We start from the raw sequence: 19,187 nt of genomic DNA on the forward strand, positions 1-19,187 counted from the left end.
AGGGAGTGATCCTAGTGTTCTGGGTTCAAGCCCCGCATCAGGCTCCTTGGCCGGGAGCCTGCTTCTTCCTCTCCCACTCCCTCTGCTTGTGTTCCCTCTCTCGCTGGCTGTCCTCTCTCCGTCAAATAAATAAATTCTTTAAAAAAAAAAAAGAAATGCAACTGAATTTTGGGTGTGATTTTTGTATCCTGCAACCTTGCCGAATTTGTTTATTTTTTTTGCATGGAATCTTTACAGTTTTCTACATATAAGACCATGTTGACAACAGATTATTTTGCTTATTCTTTTCCAATTGGGCTGCCTTTTTTTTTTCTTGCCTAATTGCTGTATATAGCTAGAACTTCCAATACTTTGTTGAATAGAAATTGCAAAAGTGGGCCACCTTGTCTTGTTCCTGATCTTGAAGGCCTTTTACAGATTCTGTATGGGCATAAGTTTTCATTTCTCTAGAGCAGTGTTTCTCTACTGGGGATGATTTAGCCCCATAAGGGACATTCGGCAATGTCTAGAGACCTTTTTGGTTGACACAACCTGGCACAGGGGGTTGTGGTGCTGGCATTTTAGCAGGAAGAGTTCAGGGATGATGCTACGCATCCTACGGTGGATAGCACAACTCCCCACAACAGAGAATTATCTGACACCAAAAGTCAATAATGCCGCTGTTGAAAAATCCTCCTCTAGGGTAAATACCCAGAAGTGAGATGGCTGGGTTATCAACTGTGTTTAACTGGGTCATCAGTTGTATGTTTAACTTCACAAGATACTGCCAAAACCTTTTCCATAATGGCTGTACCATTTTGCACACTCATCAACTCTTTATGAGAGTTTTAGTTGCTCCGCTGGAGCATACTTGGTCCTGTGGTTTTTTGTTTTTGTATTTTCTTTCTTTTTTTTTTAATGATTTTTTATTATATTATGTTAGTCACCATACAGTACATTCCCGGTTTCCGATGTAAGGCTCGATGACTCATTAGTTGCGTACAACACCCAGTGCACCATGCAATACGTGCCCTCCTTACTACCCATCACCGGTCTATCCCATTCCCCCACCCCCCTCCCCTCTGAGGCCCTCAGTTTGTTTCTCAGAGTCCATAGTCTCTCATGTTTCATTCCCCCTTCTGATTACCCCCCCTTTCTTTATCCCTTTCTTCCCCTACCGATCGTCCTAGTTCTTATGTTCCATAGATGAGAGCAATCATATGATAATTGTCTTTCTCTGCTTGACTTATTTCACTTAGCATTATCTCCTCCAGTGCCATCCATGTTGATTTCCTCTACTCCCAATGCATGGCTTTACATGTCGATGAAGAAAGTTCAAGAAAAAACAAGCCCAAATTCTCACAACCAGTGTGTGGCAAAACCCAGAACTTCCAGGGTACATTACTGCTTCCACAGTAGTCATCTGCCTAGTAGACTCTACGTCTCCTTTTGCTAATGATACCACACACACAAACACACAGACACACACACACAGAGTTTTATTGAGAGAAAATTCACATACCACGAAACTGTGCATACCCTTTAGAAGTGTGCAATCCTGTAGTTTTTAAGGTATGCACAGAATTGTGAAACCATTTATTTTTTCTTAGAACATGTTCATCACCCCCCAAAGCAAGCCCATATCTGTTTGTAGTCAATCCCCGACCCCTGCACTTCCCCTCCCCTTCTCCAGCCCTAGGAAACCACTAATCTACTTTCTGTCTCTACCTACTTGCCTATTCTGGACATTTCACGTACCAGAATTGTACAACATGTGGTCTTTTGTGTCTGGCTTCTTTCACTTAGCTTAATGACTTCAAGGTTCATCATGCTATAATTTTACCTTTTTGTTTTGCTTAACCCCTTTTCTCTAACTGCTTTATTTTAATATCTGTCTTTGAGCAAAAATTAAACTCTGAATATCCTGGAAACCAAAGGCAAAAAAGAAAAACACAAATATGTTACTCTACTCTAGTTAGCTGTAAAGGGAACACACAGTTTCTCACAAGCACAGAGTTTTTGTAGCCCTACATTTTGAGGGGAACGCACAGTGCAGTCCAGTTTCACCATACAGCTCTGTCATTTGATCATTTCCTTGTTTCTTGTTTATACTGTCTCCAGTTCCCTTTGGGTTGGGCACTGTGAGCAGTATCGAGAAGGGAGAGAGAACGACCTTGTGGTGTCCTCAGTGACCCTTCTCTTTCTGGGGACAAGGAAGAATTCTTACTTAATTTTTAATAACACTCCAAGTTGACCTCCACTTTTAATTCTCAGGATCTTTCTTCCATTCTTGATCACAATCTTTACTCCCATCTCAAATTTGTGAAATATTTTTACAACTTACTCCTGAAAGGGTCGACACTTTGCCAACCCTGATTCTAAAATAGTTCTCAAATAATGCAAACACGCTAGTAGATGGGGGGAGAGGACAAGCAGTTATACCTAGGGAGAAATGAAAAGAGGAACATGGTTGTTTGCTGATGTCTGTCTCTGGGTTTGGGAAAAGGAAAGTTCTGGCATTTATGCTACATCTCACATTACTTTTTTTCTTTTGGGGGATCTGAGGTGCAGATAATTGAATTAAAACCATGCCCCTCAACTACAGCAGACTATCATCAGTTCCTGAAGAGCCTTTTGTTTTCGTTTTCGCCTTGATCTCTAATCTCTGCTCACATTCACCTCCCTCTTACGCGTGCCTTCCTTCTGCATTTGGTACGTGTCCTTAAGAGACATGTATCTTTAGAAACTCTTTTGTTAGTGGATATGAATGAGTAATTATATAAATAATATTGTGACATAAATCTCATTCTGTTGCTATTTTTTTTAACTCACCACTAAATCTTTGAAGCTAATTCATGTTTCTGGATTTATATTGACTTTATTGCTCCAACTGGTGCATAATGTTATATGGTATGTATCCACCACCTTCTACTTTTCCATTCCTCCGGCAGTGGAAACCTGTATCGAACAGCGACATAGTGAACATCCTCATACTTGTCTCCTTAGAGGCCTAAGGAAGAATTCCTTTGGTTTGTATGCCTAAGAGAGGAATTGTTGGTCCATAGGATCCAAATACACTGTTGTCTTTATCCAGCTCTGCTCGTGCATAACTGGCATCCTCTCAGTCTTACCTCCCGTACTAACTATTGCTGCAGAGACCAGAGCTGGGCAGGTGCACAAGCTGTCACCAGCTTGGCACCCATGGGATGCGGTACAACCTCGCTTCTCGTTTCCTGCTCTAGGACTTCACTAAGGCAGAGATGCAGAACTCAGGGAACCTGCTCAACGCTCATGCCTACACAATTAAGTGGGGTAATGCGGAGGGACAGAGGTTAACAAGCCCAAGGCTACTCTTGACCTTTTGGGGGGTAGGAGCCAAGGGATGAGTATGCTTCTCCTTGAATTCCCCTGGGAGAAAAGTTCTGAGACATAGTTCATAAGACTCTTACCAAGTTCTCTGCGGGGTTGAGTACAAGTTGCCAACAGTGGTTGCCAACTTGAAAACACATTCTGGTACTGGTTTTGCCTTTTCCCTAATTCAGCCCTCTGGTTCCTCCTTCCTGCTCCCTGTTATTACTTCCCAAATCAACTATTTATAGATAAGTCTTTGTCTCAGGCTCTGCTTCCAGGGGCTTCCCAGAGTACAACATTATCCCTAAGTACTGCCAGACTGCTGTCTAGGGGATCTGGGCCCTAATCTGGATAGTCTGGCCAGCCTCCAATTTGGGGACCAGACACTGGGCCATTTTAAAACTTCTGCTTGGAAAGCTCCCAAGGTGGGATCTTTCACCTGTGGCTCAGTGACTTTTTTTAATACTTACTGCAGTTATTTTTGAAATGCGGTTGTAATATATATACATGTCTGGTGATTATAAAATATTTCTCCTGAGCATTGACCTCTGCCCTCATGATTTCTCATTTCTGATGTATGGACAGTAGACTCATCCTGGGATGTGCCATAACAGAGTATTAAGAAAATTTCCTTATCAATATTTGTTAAAATGGGAATATCACATGATTTATACTTCCGTGAAGGGTGTTGCAGTCAGCTTATGTCCTGGAAAATGCAGTTGTTCTAATGGTCATATTTTCACTTGTGTTTACTTAGGGAAAAATTATCATTTCTTTGAGTGGACATATGTCAATGTTAATGTTTGTGTGTGTTCTGGGTGTGTGTGTGTGGGTGTGTGGTACGCGTATGTGCATATGTGTGTGTGTGCATGCCAGCTCACTCTGTGGGGTGAATCATCATGACAAAAGCACAGATCATGACCACCTGGGAACAGGGTACTGGCAGCTCCCTCCAGGGAATGTCTTCCTTCTCACTTGCGAACAACTTTTAAAACCCTCCTATCCCCGTCTGCTTTTGTTGTGTGAACAGGTGGTCAATGCGTACACCCCAGGAAAGAAGATTTGGCTTGAAGGTGTGGTGACCACCTCAGCTGGAGGCACAAACAATCTGTCAGATTCCTATGCTGCAGGATTCTTGTGAGTAGCATGCAGTTTCACTCCCAGGGACTTTAAGGAAAGAAGGACAGTGAAGTGGTGCTGCTCATTATTCTGCTGGCTGGAGGGGGAGGCTCATTTCCCACTGAAAGTTCTTTATCTGTTCCTTTGTGAATGGGTGTAACCCATTCAACGAACAGTGATGAGTGACTTCTCTAGACACTAAGATGTCAGGTACGGGCATCAGAGTACTACTACAGTAGTAGTTAGTGACCGTAGAGTCGTAAGACCTTTATTTAAGGTCTGTCATTCAAAGACAGTGCAGACGACATACAATTTCTCACTTCATTTTCTCCATAGTCCTAGGAGATAGGTAATAGAGGAACAGAGACAGGAGATAAGAAAAAGTGTAGGAGATTAGTGCCGTAATAATAATAATTTTAACTCTATGTGCCGCATAATTTCTGAACTGCTCTCTCTATATCTAGTGACTTAACAACCAGTGATACAGATACTACTGTTTTACAGCCACCCAGTGAGATAGGTGTGAGAGATTGGACTCAAGCCTAGGCAGTCTGCTCCAGACTCTAGCCTCTTTGCCACTACCTTAGACGATCTTTCTTTCTGCCTCACATGGTCTGTCCACAAAAAGAAGTGGTAGACAGGCAAAGGAATCAGGAATTTCTCTGACTGGGAAGATCAGGAAGGGCTTCATGGAGGAAGTAGCATTTGAGGTGGACACAGAAAGATTACTCTGATTTCTATGGGTGGAGAACTGTGGTGATGGTGGAGGGGAGCATTTGAGGCAGAAGGAACATTATGGGAAAAGGCACAGGGGAGGGGAAACGAGTCCTGTGATGAAAGCCTCAGGCGCTGCAGAGATATAGTGAGGGCTGGGGGGGGAGGGGGGATTCCCCACGAATTGTGGAAGGCCATGAATGCCAGGCAGAGGAAGTGAGTCCTTGTTGTACACTCAGTGGCAAGCCACTGAAGACTTTGGAGGAAGAGAGAGACCCCATCTGACCTGTGTTTCCATGTTGGCTTTGGAAATAGTACACACAAGGGTTTGGCGAGGCCGGCAATGGGACAATGGATTTGAAGGCTTCTGCAGTCATCTGGACGACAGCTTAACACCGGAAGCACAAAGGGCTCTGACTGGCCTGCCAGCATCATGTGGTGGGGACAAACCCCTCAGGACCACGGACTCACCAAGTGACCTGGTCCTGTGCTACTCTGGTCCCGTGGCCCTGGTTTTTTTGTCTGTGGCATGGTCCTCCTAAGAACTGAGCTATGCCCTCAGCTTTCTGTTTCCTTTCTAACAGCTGTTCCTAATTAAACACATGTAGTTTCCCTCCATTAAGGCAGCTTCTTGAATACATCTGTAAAGGACAAATCAGGGCAGTCAGGCAGATTGTCTTTGCAGATGGAACCCTGGCACATGCAGATAAAGATAATGAGTCTAAAGAATATATGATGATAACGCTGGGTCTTCCATGCCTGTGTTCTCGGCATCTAGCATTGAGTGGCACGGAGCAGTTGTTCGATGAGCGTGGTTCCGTTGAACGAAAGGGAATGAATCGGCATTTGATACAGTGGTTCTGAGAGCCTTCTTTCAAAAATACACTCCTCACCAGGTTTCACTGTGAGCCGTGGAGCAAGGGCAAGAAGCCAGTGGCAGTTCAGACTGCAGGGGCCTCTTAGAACCAACAGAGGAATGGGCTTTTGCTCAGCTGTCATAGACAGACGCTGCTGCTGGGCCCGCAAGCAGCCCAGTTGTCCTGAGTGTTTTCACGAGAATTCTTCCCTTCAGAGAAAGACGTGAAATGAGAAACACTACAGCCCTTCATGGAGGAAGCTGGAGAAAGACCTGCCTTTTCATGAGCACCAGCCAAGTCTCCACAGGTCTCTGAGGTCACTTTGCAAACCCAGATTAACATCGTTGTTCAGGCTTAGGTTGTAGGTCAGGAATCCGGCGTGTAGGATCAGCTACAGATCACGGATCAGCTGAACACTAGCTCACTTGGCTCCTGGCCTTCCGCCTTACCTCTTTATCACCCATTTGCTCTCCCCTCTGCTGGCAGCACCCAGCAAAGTGTCCTTTGAGTCTAGTTTTCCAAGAAGCATAAATTGCTTCCTGGGGGGTGGGAGCAGGGGGAATAAAGCATTCTAAGAAGCTCCAGAAGACTAGCAAGATTCCTTGGAAAGAAGGCATCTTTCAGGCTTTCTTCAATTTATGGCATAATGACAAGCTTCATGCACATTTATGCATGAATCAGAACTTTCTGATTCCAGCCAGGGCTTTGAGACTCTCCAGGGCACTACAGACGTACCCTTGGCATACTGCTGTGTCTCCAGCACCTGGTAGTATCCGCCACCCAGGCAATAGTCAGTCCATTTTTGTGGAATGGAAACTACTGGCTCCAGTAGCCTCCTTGGTGGGATGTACCAGTCATCCTGCCACTTTTCCTTACTTAGGCTGGTCTGGTACCTATCCAGCTCGACTTGAGGGACCGGCTGAAAATGGTGTCTCCTACTCCTCCGCCATCTTAACTCCTCTGTTTTTGTATTTTCTTTAATTTGGACATTCTAATATGTAGGTAGTGGTATGTCATTGGAGTCTTAACATGTATTTCCCTAATGGCAAATGATGTCAGACTTATTTCTGTGTGCATGTTTGGCATTTATGTATCTTCTTTGATGGAGTAGCTATCTGTTGGATCGTCTTGCCTGAGTTTTAATTGGGTTTTTTGTCTGCTTACATTGGGTTTTGAGAGCTCTTTACATATTCTGTGTACAGGTCATCTGATATGTGACTTGCAAAAATTTTCTTTTTAGTCTGGAGCTTGCCTTTTCATTTTCTTCTGTCTTTTGCAGAGCAAAGGGTTTAAATTTGATTAAGCCAAATTTATTTGTTTTTATTTTTATTCCAGTGTAGTTAACATCCCGCGTTATATTAGTTTCAGGTATATAATATAGTGAGTCAGCACTTTCATACAGCACCCATGGCTCATGAGGACAAATGCCCTCCTTCATCCCCATCATCTATTTAACCCTTCACCCCCCACCTCCCCTCTGGTAACCACCGGTGTGTTGTCTATAGTTAAGAGTCTGTTTCTTGTTTTGCCTCTCTTTTTTTTTTCCTTTGCTCATTTGTCTTGTTTCTCAAATTCCACATATGAGTGAAATTATATGCTGTTTGTCTTTCTCTGATAGACTTATTTCACTTAGCATTATACTCTCTAGCTCCATCCATGATGTTGTTTTTTTCATGGCCAAATAATATTCCTGTGTGTGTGTGTGTGTGTGTGTGTGTGTGTGTGTGTATGTGTATACACACCACATCTTCTTTATCCATTCGTCAGTCAGTGGACACTTGGGCTACTTCCATAATTTGGCTGTTGTTGATAATGCTGCTATCAATGTTGGGGTGCATGTATCCCTTTGAATTAGTGTTTTTGTATTTTCTGGGGAGATACCCAGTCATGCAATTACTGGGTCATAGAGTAGCTCTATGTTTAATTTTTTGAGGAACCTCCATACTGTTTTCCACAGTGGCTGCATCAGTTTTCATTCCCAACAACAGTGCAAGAGGCTTCCTTCTTCTCCATATCCTCGTCAACACCTGTTGTTTCTTGCAGGTTTGTTTTTTTGTTTTGTTTTTGTTTTTGTTTTAGTAATCTCTACACCCAATGTGGGGCTTGAATTTACAACCCTGAAATCAAGAGTCGCATGCTCTACTGACTGAGGCAGCCAGGAGTCCCTATCTTGTGTTTTTGATTTTAGCCATTCTGACAGGTGTGAGATGTTATCTCATTGTAGCTTTGATTTGCATTTCCCTGATGATCAGTGATGTTGAGCATCTTTTCATGTGTCTGTTGGCCACCTGAATGTCTTCTTTGGAGAAACGTCTGTTATGTCTTCTGCCTGTTTTTAATTGGATTATTTGTTTTTTGGGTGTTGAGTTGTGTAAGAAGTTGTTCATGTATTTTGCAAATACCTTCTCCCATTCTGTAGGTTGCCTTTTAACTTTGTTGATTGTTTCCTTCCCTGTGCAGAAGCTTTTCATTTTGATGAAGTCCCAATAGTTTATTTTTGTTTTTATTTCCCTTGCCTCAGGAGACATAACTAGGGAAATGTTGCCACGGCCAGTGGCAGAGACATTACTGCCTGTTGATTAAGCCCAGTTTATTGACTTTTTTCTTTTTTATATATATTGACTTTTTTCATTGACGGATTGTTATCATGTCGAAGAATTATTTGCCTAACCCTACTGGGTCACTGGGATTTTCTTATGTTTTCTTCTAAAAGTATCATGTTTTTAGGTTTTTCTGGAAGGTCTGGAATCCATTTTGAGTTACTTTTTTTTTTTTTAAAGATTTTATTTATTTATTTGACAGAGATAGAGACAGCCAGTGAGAGAGGGAACACAAGCAGGGGGAGTGGGAGAGGAAGAAGCAGGCTCATAGCGGAGGAGCCTGATGTGGGGCTCGATCCCAGAACGCCGGGATCATGCCCTGAGCCGAAGGCAGACGCTTAACCGCTGTGCCACCCAGGCGCCCCTTGAGTTACTTTTTATATAAGGTATGAGATGCTGTTGAGAATGATTTTTTAACATACAGATGTCCAAAATGTTCCAGTTTATCATTTATTGACAGGACAATCTTTTCTTCATTGAATTGCCTTTGCACTTTTGTAAAACATCATTTGAGCATATTTTTGTAGTCTTTATATTCTGATCCATGGATCTATGTGTTTATCATTTTGTCTATACTGTAGTCTGGATTACTGAAGCTTTATAGTAGTAAATCTTAAAATGGGAAGCATATTTTCTCCAATGTCATTCTTGTTTAAAAAATGTTTTTTGTTATTCTGCCCTCTTTGTCTTTCCATATAAATTTTGGAATAAGCTTGTCATTATCTAACAAAATATCCTGATGTGATTTTGATTGGAATTACTATGCTGAATCTTCTAATTCATGAATATGGTGTGCCTCCATTTATTCAGATTTTCTTTACTTCTTTCCTCAGAATTTTGTAATTTAAACATATAGATGTTATGTTTTATTAGATTTCTACCTGTGTATTTCACTTTTTGGAGCTATTGTAAATGGCATTTTTGTAATTTCAGGCTTTCAATTGTCTACTGGCAGTATATACAAATACTATTTTTTGTGTGTTGGCCTTGTATCCTGTGACCTTGCTAATTTCCCTTATTAAATACGGGAGATTTATTTTCTTTTGATTCCGTGCGGTTTTCTGTTTACATGATCATCTCATCTGTAAATACAGTGTTTTATTCCTTCCTTTTCAGTCTGTATGCTCCTTCATTCTTTTACTTGCTTTATCACCAGCCTGACACTCTTAGTACAATGTTGAATACATGTGGTGAGATGAATCTCTTTGTCTCCGTTTCAGAGGGAAATCATTCAGTCTTTCACTTTGAGTATGGTGTTAGCTGTGGGTATTTTATAGATGTTCTTTATCAGGGTAAGGAAGTTCCCTTCTCGTCTTAGTTTTCTGAGAGGTTGTTTTGGTTGTTTGTTTGTTTGTTTGTTTTATCATGAATGGATGCTGGATTTTATCAAATGCTTTTCTGTATTCATTGATATGATCATTTAGTTTTCTTCTTTAGACTGTAAATATCGTGGACTACACTGGTTTATTTTTAAATATCGAATCAGTCTTTTATTCACCGAATAAATCCCATTTGGTCATGGTGTAGTATTCTTTTTAGGTATTGCTGGATTTAATTTGTTAGCATTTTGTTGAGGGTTCTCTATCCATAGTCATGATGGATACTGATCTGCAGGTTTTTCACAGTGTCTTTGCCTTGTTATCAAGGTAATGTTGGGATCCTTGGGAAGTGTTCTCTCCTCTTCTGTTTTCTGGAACAGATTGTGTAGAATTAGTGTTATTTATTCTTTAAGTGTTTTGGTTAATTTATCAGTGAAACCATGTGGGTGACTTCAATTTTATTTAATAGTTGCAGGACCATTACCATGATCTATGTAATCTTGGGTGAATTGTAGTTATTTGCCAGAACCTTTATAGTTGTACCTTTCACAGTTAGGTCTACAATGCACCTGGAATTAACTTCTGTGTATGATTTAAGGTAGGAGTCAAGTTTCATTTTCCCTTGATATGTTTCTCTAATTGATCTGTCACCATTTATTTAAAATTACTATAATTTGCCATTATTCTGCAGTGCCGTCTTTGCCATAAATCAAATATCCATGTGTGTATGGGTCTTTTTATGGGCTCTCAAATCTGTTCCATTGGTCTACATATCTATCTTTGGACAATACCCCACTATGCTAGTTACTGTAGCTTGATAAGTCTCAATAACAAGGACAATAAGTCCCGCTTCGCTTATCTTCCTCAGGTTTCTTTGGCTATTTTTGGTCCTTTCTATTCCCATACAATTTTAGAAGCAATTCATCAGATTCTACCAAAAATGAAATATTGTTCTTTCCAGGGAGGGTGGTCAAAATTATTTAATCCAACATTAGAAGTAGAACTACATTGGGCCGCCCCGCTGGCTCAGTTGGTAGAGCATGCAGCTCTTGATCTCAGGGTTGTGAGTTTGAAACACACGTAAGGAGTAACGATTACTTAAAAATACAATCTTAAAAAAAGGAACTGGAACTACATTTGTTCTGTTTTTTTTTAATTTGATGGGGCACTTCAGTAGGCAAACTACCATGAAAACCACATACCACCACACAAAGTATCTTAAAATGATAGAGAATATATTTTAAAAAAACAAAACTCACTGACAAGAAAGGAAGGGGAATCTCTGGGACCAAAAATGTCAAGGAATTACAAATCCTGAGAATTGATAAGAATCACAAACACTAGAATCAAATACAGAAGTAACCCATTATTGGAAATAATTGGATTTTGAATATAAAATAATTATGTTTGATAATATTTAAAGAAATAAGATGAGTTGAAAGTTGGACTAACTAGATACTATTAAAAAATTACCAGGGGCCCCTAGGTGGCTCAGTCATTGGGCTTCTGCCTTCGGCTCAGGTCCTGATCCTGGTGTCCTGGGATCAAGCCCCATGTTGGGCTCCCTGCTAAGCAGGGGAGCGGGGCTGGCCTCTCCCTCTCCCGCTCCTCCTACTTGTGTTCCCTCTTTCGCTGTCTCTCTCTCTGTCAAATAAATAAATAAAATTTTTTAAAAAATGACCAGGCAGATTAGAAAAGACCATTTAGAACTTCTAGAAATAAAAATTGGGATGAAATTAGAAACTCAATGGGGGCACCTGGGTGGCTCAGTCTGTTAAGCATCTGCCTTCGGCTCAGGTTATGATTTCAGGGTTCTGGGATCTAGTCCCACATCCGGCTCCCTGCTCATGCTCTCTGTCTCTCAAATAAACAAATAAAAATCTCAAAAAAAAATTAGAAACTCATTGGATGGGTTGAGCAGATTAAACCCAAAGAGGGATTTAGTGAACTGGAAGATAATTGTGAGGAAGTTACTAGTAAATCAGGACAAGGAGATAAAAGCGTAGAGAAATTTGAGACATGGAAGATAGTATGAGAAGGTCAAACATTTGTCTAGTCAGAGTTCTAGAAGGAGATAATAAAAAAGATAGAGAAACAATGTGTTAAGGGATAATGGCAGAGTTTCTCACAATTCGTGAAAGATACCAGTCCTCAGACAGTTCGAAGACTCACGAGCAATTTAGTGTAATCAGATGTTAGTGGTAGAATGTAAATGGTGGGGATATGGGTGTTCACAGTATATTTTCTTCAGTTTGACTGATTGTTAGAAAATTTTCATAATAACAAATTGAAAAAATAAATCCCACGAAAGGAAAGTGAATAAAGGCAAGAACAGAAATGAACAAAGTAACAAAATTAGAGAGGATCAACGCTTACCTAATTGGCTCTTTAAAGACTAAAATTGGGGATCATGACCTGAACCGAAGGCAGGTGGACAATTGGCTCAGTCCTGGGATTGAGCCCCGCATCGGGCTCCCTGCTCTACGGGGAGCCTGCTTCTCCCTCTGCTGTTCCCCCTGCTTGTGCTCTCTCTGTCAAATAAATAAAATCTTTTTAAAAAAATAAAGAGAAAATTGAACATAACTAATCAAGAAAAGCAATGGATACAAATAAACAATATTAAAACTGTAAAGGAGGTAGTAATTGCAAATACACCAGAGATTGATGATGTAAGAGAATATTATGAACTTCATGCCAGCGAATTTGACAACTTTGGTGAAAATAGGCAAATTATCAGAAAATATCCAAAAACACATTCAAGTAGAAATAGAAAACCTGAATGATTATATAACCACTAGAGAAACTGAATCAGTAGGGAAATTGTACCACAAAGGATCATGAGGCCCAAAGAACTATACAGACACTTTCTACCAAAAGGAAGAGATGATTACAGTCTTATTATGTAAATGCCTCCAGGGAATGGAAAAAAGGAAATATTACCCACCTTATATTATAAGGTTAAAATACGTTGATACCAAAACAAATAGCGACAACATAAGTACAAAATTATAGACCAATTTTACTCATTGACACAGGTTAAAATATCCTAAAGGAGAAAATGTCCAACCAAATTTTGTACACAAATGTTCATAGCAGGGAGCCTGATGTAGCCGGATCCCAGGACCCCAGGATCATGACCTGAGCCAAAGGCAGACGAGACGCTTAACTGACTGAGCCACCCAGGTGCCCCAGCAGCACTCTTTTAATAGCCAAAAAGTGAAAATAGCCCAAATGCTCATCAGCTGTTGACTTGGTAAATAAAATGTGGGATAGCCACCCAATGGAATGCTATGCAGCCATGCAGTGAAACACTGGTGAACCTTGAAAACAGTATGCTGAGTGAAAGAAGCCAGTCATCTCAAAAGACCACATACTGTATGACTGCGTTTGTATGGAATGTCTAGAATAGCAAGTCTGTAGAGACAGAAAGTAGATTGGTGGTGGTGGCCTAGAGCCTGGGGAGATGGTGAGACTGGGGGTGTCAGCTAAGGGGTGCAGGATTTCTTTTTGGGGTGATGAAAAATGTTCTAAAATTAGTTGAGACAATGATTGCATATGGGCATCTGCAAAGCATCACTGTATTGTCCGCTTTAAATGGGAGAATTGTATGGTCTGGAATTCCAGCTCGATAAAGTTGTTAGAAAAGAAGCCCTAAAGAAGATTTTAGCAAAATAAGTCCAGCATTATGAAAAGCTGAGAGTATACACAAACAAGTTGAATTTATCTCAGGTATACAAAGTGGGTTTAACATTTCAGAATCTGCTCCTGGACAATCTCCATAAAGACGGCAGATTGACCGCAGGCTTCTATTTTCCCTCCATCCCAAAATAGCCTCTGAAATGTCAGTAAAGGGATTTGTTAAAGGCATAAACACATACGGGTGCAGAGAACTGAAGAAGATAATAGCAGTGACATTGGAAACTGGAAAGCAGATGGATGTGTGGTAAATGACTTATCAGACCCAAGAAAGTTAAATTCTAAATACACTGGGGGTGGAGGGGAGACAGAATCTACTACAGAATACCCAAAAGGTTCAGGAATTGTCCATGGCACATAGTTCTGGAAGTAGGGCTGAAGGGAAAGGAAAAGAAGGAGTGGTGGTCCAAAGTCTGCATAAGCAGCAGGTAAATCTCAAAATGCCCCTCCCTCACTGCATGGAGGTAGACCACTATGACTCCCCATCTCTACAGAAAAGTTGAAGTGTAGTCTCTAGAGAGAGTAAATCAAGGGTTCTCTGCACTGGCGGGGGGAGACATTAGACCCATTTGACCAAGAATACTGTACTAAACATGAAATGATTAGGTAAATATGCCTCATGGATACGAGAACCATTCCTGAACCTGTTCTCTAGCCCTTCTTTTTCCACAGTGTTGACAATCCGACCTTTCCAATTGAGTTCTGGAGATTGGAAGATTGTTCTGTGGGCTATTTGAGCAGCCCGAGGAAGACCTAGGTCTTAACATTGAGGGTTACCCAAGAAAACCATCCAGCAGGGTCACCCTGCAGTGAACCCCACAGTTAACAAGCACCACCAATGTACTCAAGGCTTCAGTCAACTTTTGGGTCTTTGACTCTTAAATATGAGCAGGCAGCCAGTGATTTCATCAGACCTTTCAGGAAAGCTCTGGAATGAAGTGTAGAGACCAAAACACATCAGAGGAAACAAAACTATGTCAGAAGGGGAAGCGGTTTTAAAATCTATTACTACCTTTTTGTAAAGTTTTCATTTTAGTTTCAGTTAGTTAACATGCAGTGTTATATTAGTTTCGGAGTAGAATCTGGTGAGTCAGGCTTCCACGCAACACCCTGCACTCCTCGCAACAAATGCACTCCTGAATATTTTCTGAAAGATGAGCTATGGCAACTATAAATTACAAGAAGCTATGAAGTCAGTCTAGCACATTAACATATTAAAGGAGAAAATGATGTGATTATCTCATTAGATGCAGAATAAGTATTTGATAGAACTCAACATCTATTCACATATGGAAACTTAATATGTGACTAGAGGTTGCATCACGGAAGAAAGGGTGGCTAGCCATGTGGGGTAAAAGCAACAAAACAGGAATGGATTGTATCCCTATTTTACCACCATAGGTTAAAATCAGCTCAGGCTGGACTAAAACGTGACGGGCAAAACTTCATAATTTTAGGAGAAAATACGGGGCAACAAGTTATGACCTCAGCATCGGAAGGATTCCTTAAAATACAAAAACAAGCCACTCAGGAAAATATTACCTTAAAAGTGGGAACTAGTCTTCATTTAGAAAATAGCATAAAAAGAAAGAAAGAACAACTGTAGATTGTGATAGGCCATTTGTAACACACATCACCAATAAATGATTGCTTTCCAGGATATATGAGGAAGTACTGAGGAAAATCAGAAAAATGCAGGCACTTCCATATAAAAACCAGCAAAACAAAAACAAACCTGAACAGACAACTCACAGAAGAGAAAAAAATAGATGGTCCTTAAACATATGAAAAGGTGGCCAATTAATTATAAGGGCATAGAAGACCAAACCACAGTAAGATACCATTTTCCCCAAATGATGTGGGGAAAACATGAAAAACTCGGATATTACCAAGTGTTGGCCAGGATGAAGAGCGATAAGAGGTCGTATACACTCCTGGTAAGTGTGTAAGTTGGTGTAACCACAGCCTGTTCAGAAATAGTTTGGTGATAGTAAAGTTGAAGATGCACACACCCTGTAAGCCAGAAGTTCTGGTCCCGGGCCCACACCCTTGCAGCTCTTCCACCAGCACACGCGTGCTCACGGCAGCATTGCTTGGAAGTAACTGGGAAGGCCAGTGCATGAGCGGGGCGAGTGTGAAGTATGTAATCTGGAGCAACAAGGGAAGTCACCAAAAATACATGGAAAAGGCTTCTGCTGATAAAAGTTCAAAACAGGCAAAACTCAAGTATGTGATTTGAGGGTACTTCCACACTGTCAAAACCGTATTTAAAAAGACTGGTAAATGCAAAAGTTCACTATAGTCTCTTGTGAGGAGAGGAGGTCGGAGGAGGGGAGCAGGTGCTTCTCAAGCTGAGTGGTGAGTCCACGCGTGTGTGTCGCACACGTTACACTGTTCGCATTGTATAAAGTGTCTTGGAATGCATTTGGGGGGCCTTTACTAGAACTTTAATAAATGTGATCGAACTTTTGGGGATTTAGTCTCTAAGGTATCCTGGGCCTGTCATATCCTTAAAACAGTTTCTTCTTGAGGGAGATTTTGGTCACCTGTTTCCAGGGTGAATAGAGGGATAGCTCTGTGTGAAAGCCGAACTGGCTGTACTGTATTTCACACGCCAGCTCTCCCTCAGATGTGGGGGCTGCTCCGCGCAGGTCTCGTCAGACCGCTCTGTTGTGATCTGATGGCAGATGCTCAAGTGGAGACACGACTCACCCTCCTTCCCTTGGGCAGCCCAGCCAGCTATCCTTAACCTGAGTCCTGTGATGTTGGTTTCTAGAATCACAGAACAGCCAACTCCCTAAGCAGTGGTGCGCTGACATGGACAAAGAAATTCAGCCTGGATTATTTAGCTCTGGACTTCAATTCAGCATCACCAGCCCCTATACAGCAGGTAGGAAGTATCTTGTGTCTGAGAATTCCCAGGAGATTCCTTTTCTGTTTAGATTTTCCTGATGATTCAACAGTGCATGTTCTCTTTGGAAGGTCTTAAATATACAGATGTGTATAGGTGTAGGAGGGGTCTGCCGAGGGAAGAAGGAATGGTGTAGTTTGGGTAGACTCTGGGGAGGGGTGACAAGAGCCCTCCATTGCAATTGGAGCCCCTCAGTAAAGGGCCTCAAATGCCGGGTTGAGCAGTTTTGACTTCTTTAGATAGTATTCTCATCTGTAAAGTGGGGATCAGAAATAATAACATTTACATCAAGGCCAGTCGTGAGGATGAAACGAGTTAATACATGTCAGCCACCCTAGCCAGTCACCCACTACACAGTGTAAGCCGCAGAAGGAAGGAATGGTAAGTAGTGCAAAACAGCTAAATATTTTTTTCTTTTTTTTTTCTTTTTTTTTTTTAATGATTTTTTATTATATTATGTTAGTCACCATACAGTACATCCCCGGTTTCCGATGTAAGGCTCGATGATTCATTAGTTGTGTATAACACCCAGTGCACCATGCAATACGTGCCCTCCTTACTACCCATCACCAGTCTATCCCATTCCCCCACCCGCCTCCCCTCTGAGGCCCTCAGTTTGTTTCTCATAGTCCATAGTCTCTCATGCTTCATTCCCCCTTCTGATTACCCCCCCTTTCTTTATCCCTTTCTTCCCCTACCGATCTTCCTAGTTCTTATGTTCCATAGATGAGAGAAATCATATGATAATTGTCTTTCTCTGCTTGACTTATTTCACTTAGCATTATCTCCTCCAGTGCCGTCCATGTTGTAGCAAATGTTGAGAACTCGTTCTTTCTGATAGCTGAGTAATATTCCATTGTATATATGGACCACAACTTCTTAATCCAGTCATCTGTTGAAGGGCATCTCGGCTCCTTCCACAGTTTAGCTATTGTGGACAATGCTGCTATGAACATTGGGGTGCATATGGCCCTTCTCTTCACTACGTCTGTATCTTTGGGGTAAATACCCAGTAGTGCAATGGCTGGATCATAGGGTCAGCTAAATATTTTTGAGCAAGGGATGGTCGTAATCTAAAATGTGCCTAACAATGTATATTGTTTGATGAGAAAAAGCAACTTAGCTGAACAGGAGATACAGTATGAATCCATTTTGTGTGTGTGCAGGAAGAAAATCTGAAGATTTCCCTTTCCTTTTGCCAAATGAACTCCCACTTCTCCTTTACCTTTAATTTCATTCCCAAAACCTGAACTGATATTCCAGAAAAACTGGTCAGAAGGGGGAGACCAACAAGTACAAAAGAGTGCCTCAGTCAGTTTTGGTAGGCTCTGCGGTCAAGACAGACAACCCCCAAATCTTAGTGGCTTGCGACAGCAGAGGCCTTCTCTGTTGTTGCTCATGGAACATTTGGCTGCAGGCCAGGTCATCTGCCACCGGGGCCCAGGAGAAGCAGCCCCCAGCCGAGGTACACTGGTCTCGTGGCCGAATCACGTGCTGGGTCTTTTCCCTTTCAGATTGGCATGTGTCACTTCCACTCACGTTATATCGGTGAGAGCAGATCAAATGGCTAGAGAGCAGTTGAAGGGAGCCCAGGAAAAGAGAGATTTAAACATATACCCAAAGTGTAAGGCTTCTGCAGAGAACGACCCAGGAGGAAGGGGTAGCAAATATTTAATGACGCTGTAATCTACCCCTAAAGGGCTGATATTTTCCTGATTTTTTTAATTCAATGTAATGAAAACCTTTTTGTTCTCCCGCTTCAGAAACTTCTCCTTTCAGAAGAGCAAAGGGTCGACTATGTGCAGGTGGATGAGCAGAAGACGCAAGCCCTCCAGAGCACAAGGCAGGAGTGGACGGACGAGAGGCAATCGAAAGTGTGAGACACGTGCTTGGGCCGTGTGTGGGGCAGGGAAGCTTGGGGCTCGCTCTCAGTTTTTTTTGCCAGAATTGCACCAATGGTCAATGCAGGTCCAGAGAGAATCTGTAATTTCTGTGGGCTTGGCAAGAACCTTTGGGAGAAAGGATTTATTTGTACACACTGAATGGAGAGGAGAAGGAAGTCGTCTCCTAGCCCCCACCCTCACCCTCACCCTCACCCGTCTCGGTGGTGACCTTCCCCAGCCACGCTTGCCCAGAGCCTCTGGGATGCTTGGAGTTGGCTCCACAGACATAAGAGCCAGCGATGGAGGATTCTACAGCCCTGGACTGTAATGTAGAAAACTCCATTCACTTAGGCAGCGTAGGAACAATAAAAACAAGACTTGGGAGAATATTTTCCCTAGGGTTTCGTTAAGAATCTCTCCAGCAGAGCATTTGGAGTGTAGATGAGAACCAGTATTGCTGCACCAGACAGAATCATTTGACTCTAATGCTTGAAAATTCTGACCTCTCTTCTGTGCTTCCTGGATCACAAATTATACTGGCAGAGAGGCTCCTGGAGACCATTTTGTCCCAGCCCCTGAAGACACGGTTGAGGGGATCAAACCTGAGATGGTGGCAGAATCTGCATTCCTTACTTGAAGACTCACAACAGACAAATAATTTCTACCCCCAGAGAAAGACAATTCAAGTGACAGGGGCAGTCAGTCCTGGACTCTGTTATGAGCACAAAAGATGACACTGGCTGGGTGGGTCTTCCATT

The 19,187-nt window shown here is 41.9% G+C and overlaps 1 protein-coding gene across 2 annotated transcripts in view; it reads left to right on the forward strand.

Moving 5' to 3' along the window:
* Positions 1-19,187, forward strand: part of GAB3 (GRB2 associated binding protein 3) — an 85,011-nt gene that overhangs the window by 63,411 nt on the left and 2,413 nt on the right. For both annotated transcript variants that reach the window (XM_040626687.1, XM_008686773.2), the window contains exons 9-10: positions 16,412-16,525; positions 18,310-19,187. The exon at positions 18,310-19,187 is cut by the window's right edge and continues 2,413 nt beyond it. In XM_040626687.1, coding sequence (XP_040482621.1) covers positions 16,412-16,525; positions 18,310-18,426 — 231 coding nt within the window. In that variant the 3' untranslated portion in view covers positions 18,427-19,187. The remainder of the gene's footprint in view (positions 1-16,411; positions 16,526-18,309) is intronic.

The sequence above is a fragment of the Ursus maritimus genome (assembly GCF_017311325.1).
Source record: "Ursus maritimus isolate PB19 chromosome X unlocalized genomic scaffold, ASM1731132v1 scaffold_X1, whole genome shotgun sequence".
Lineage (NCBI taxonomy): Eukaryota > Metazoa > Chordata > Mammalia > Carnivora > Ursidae > Ursus > Ursus maritimus.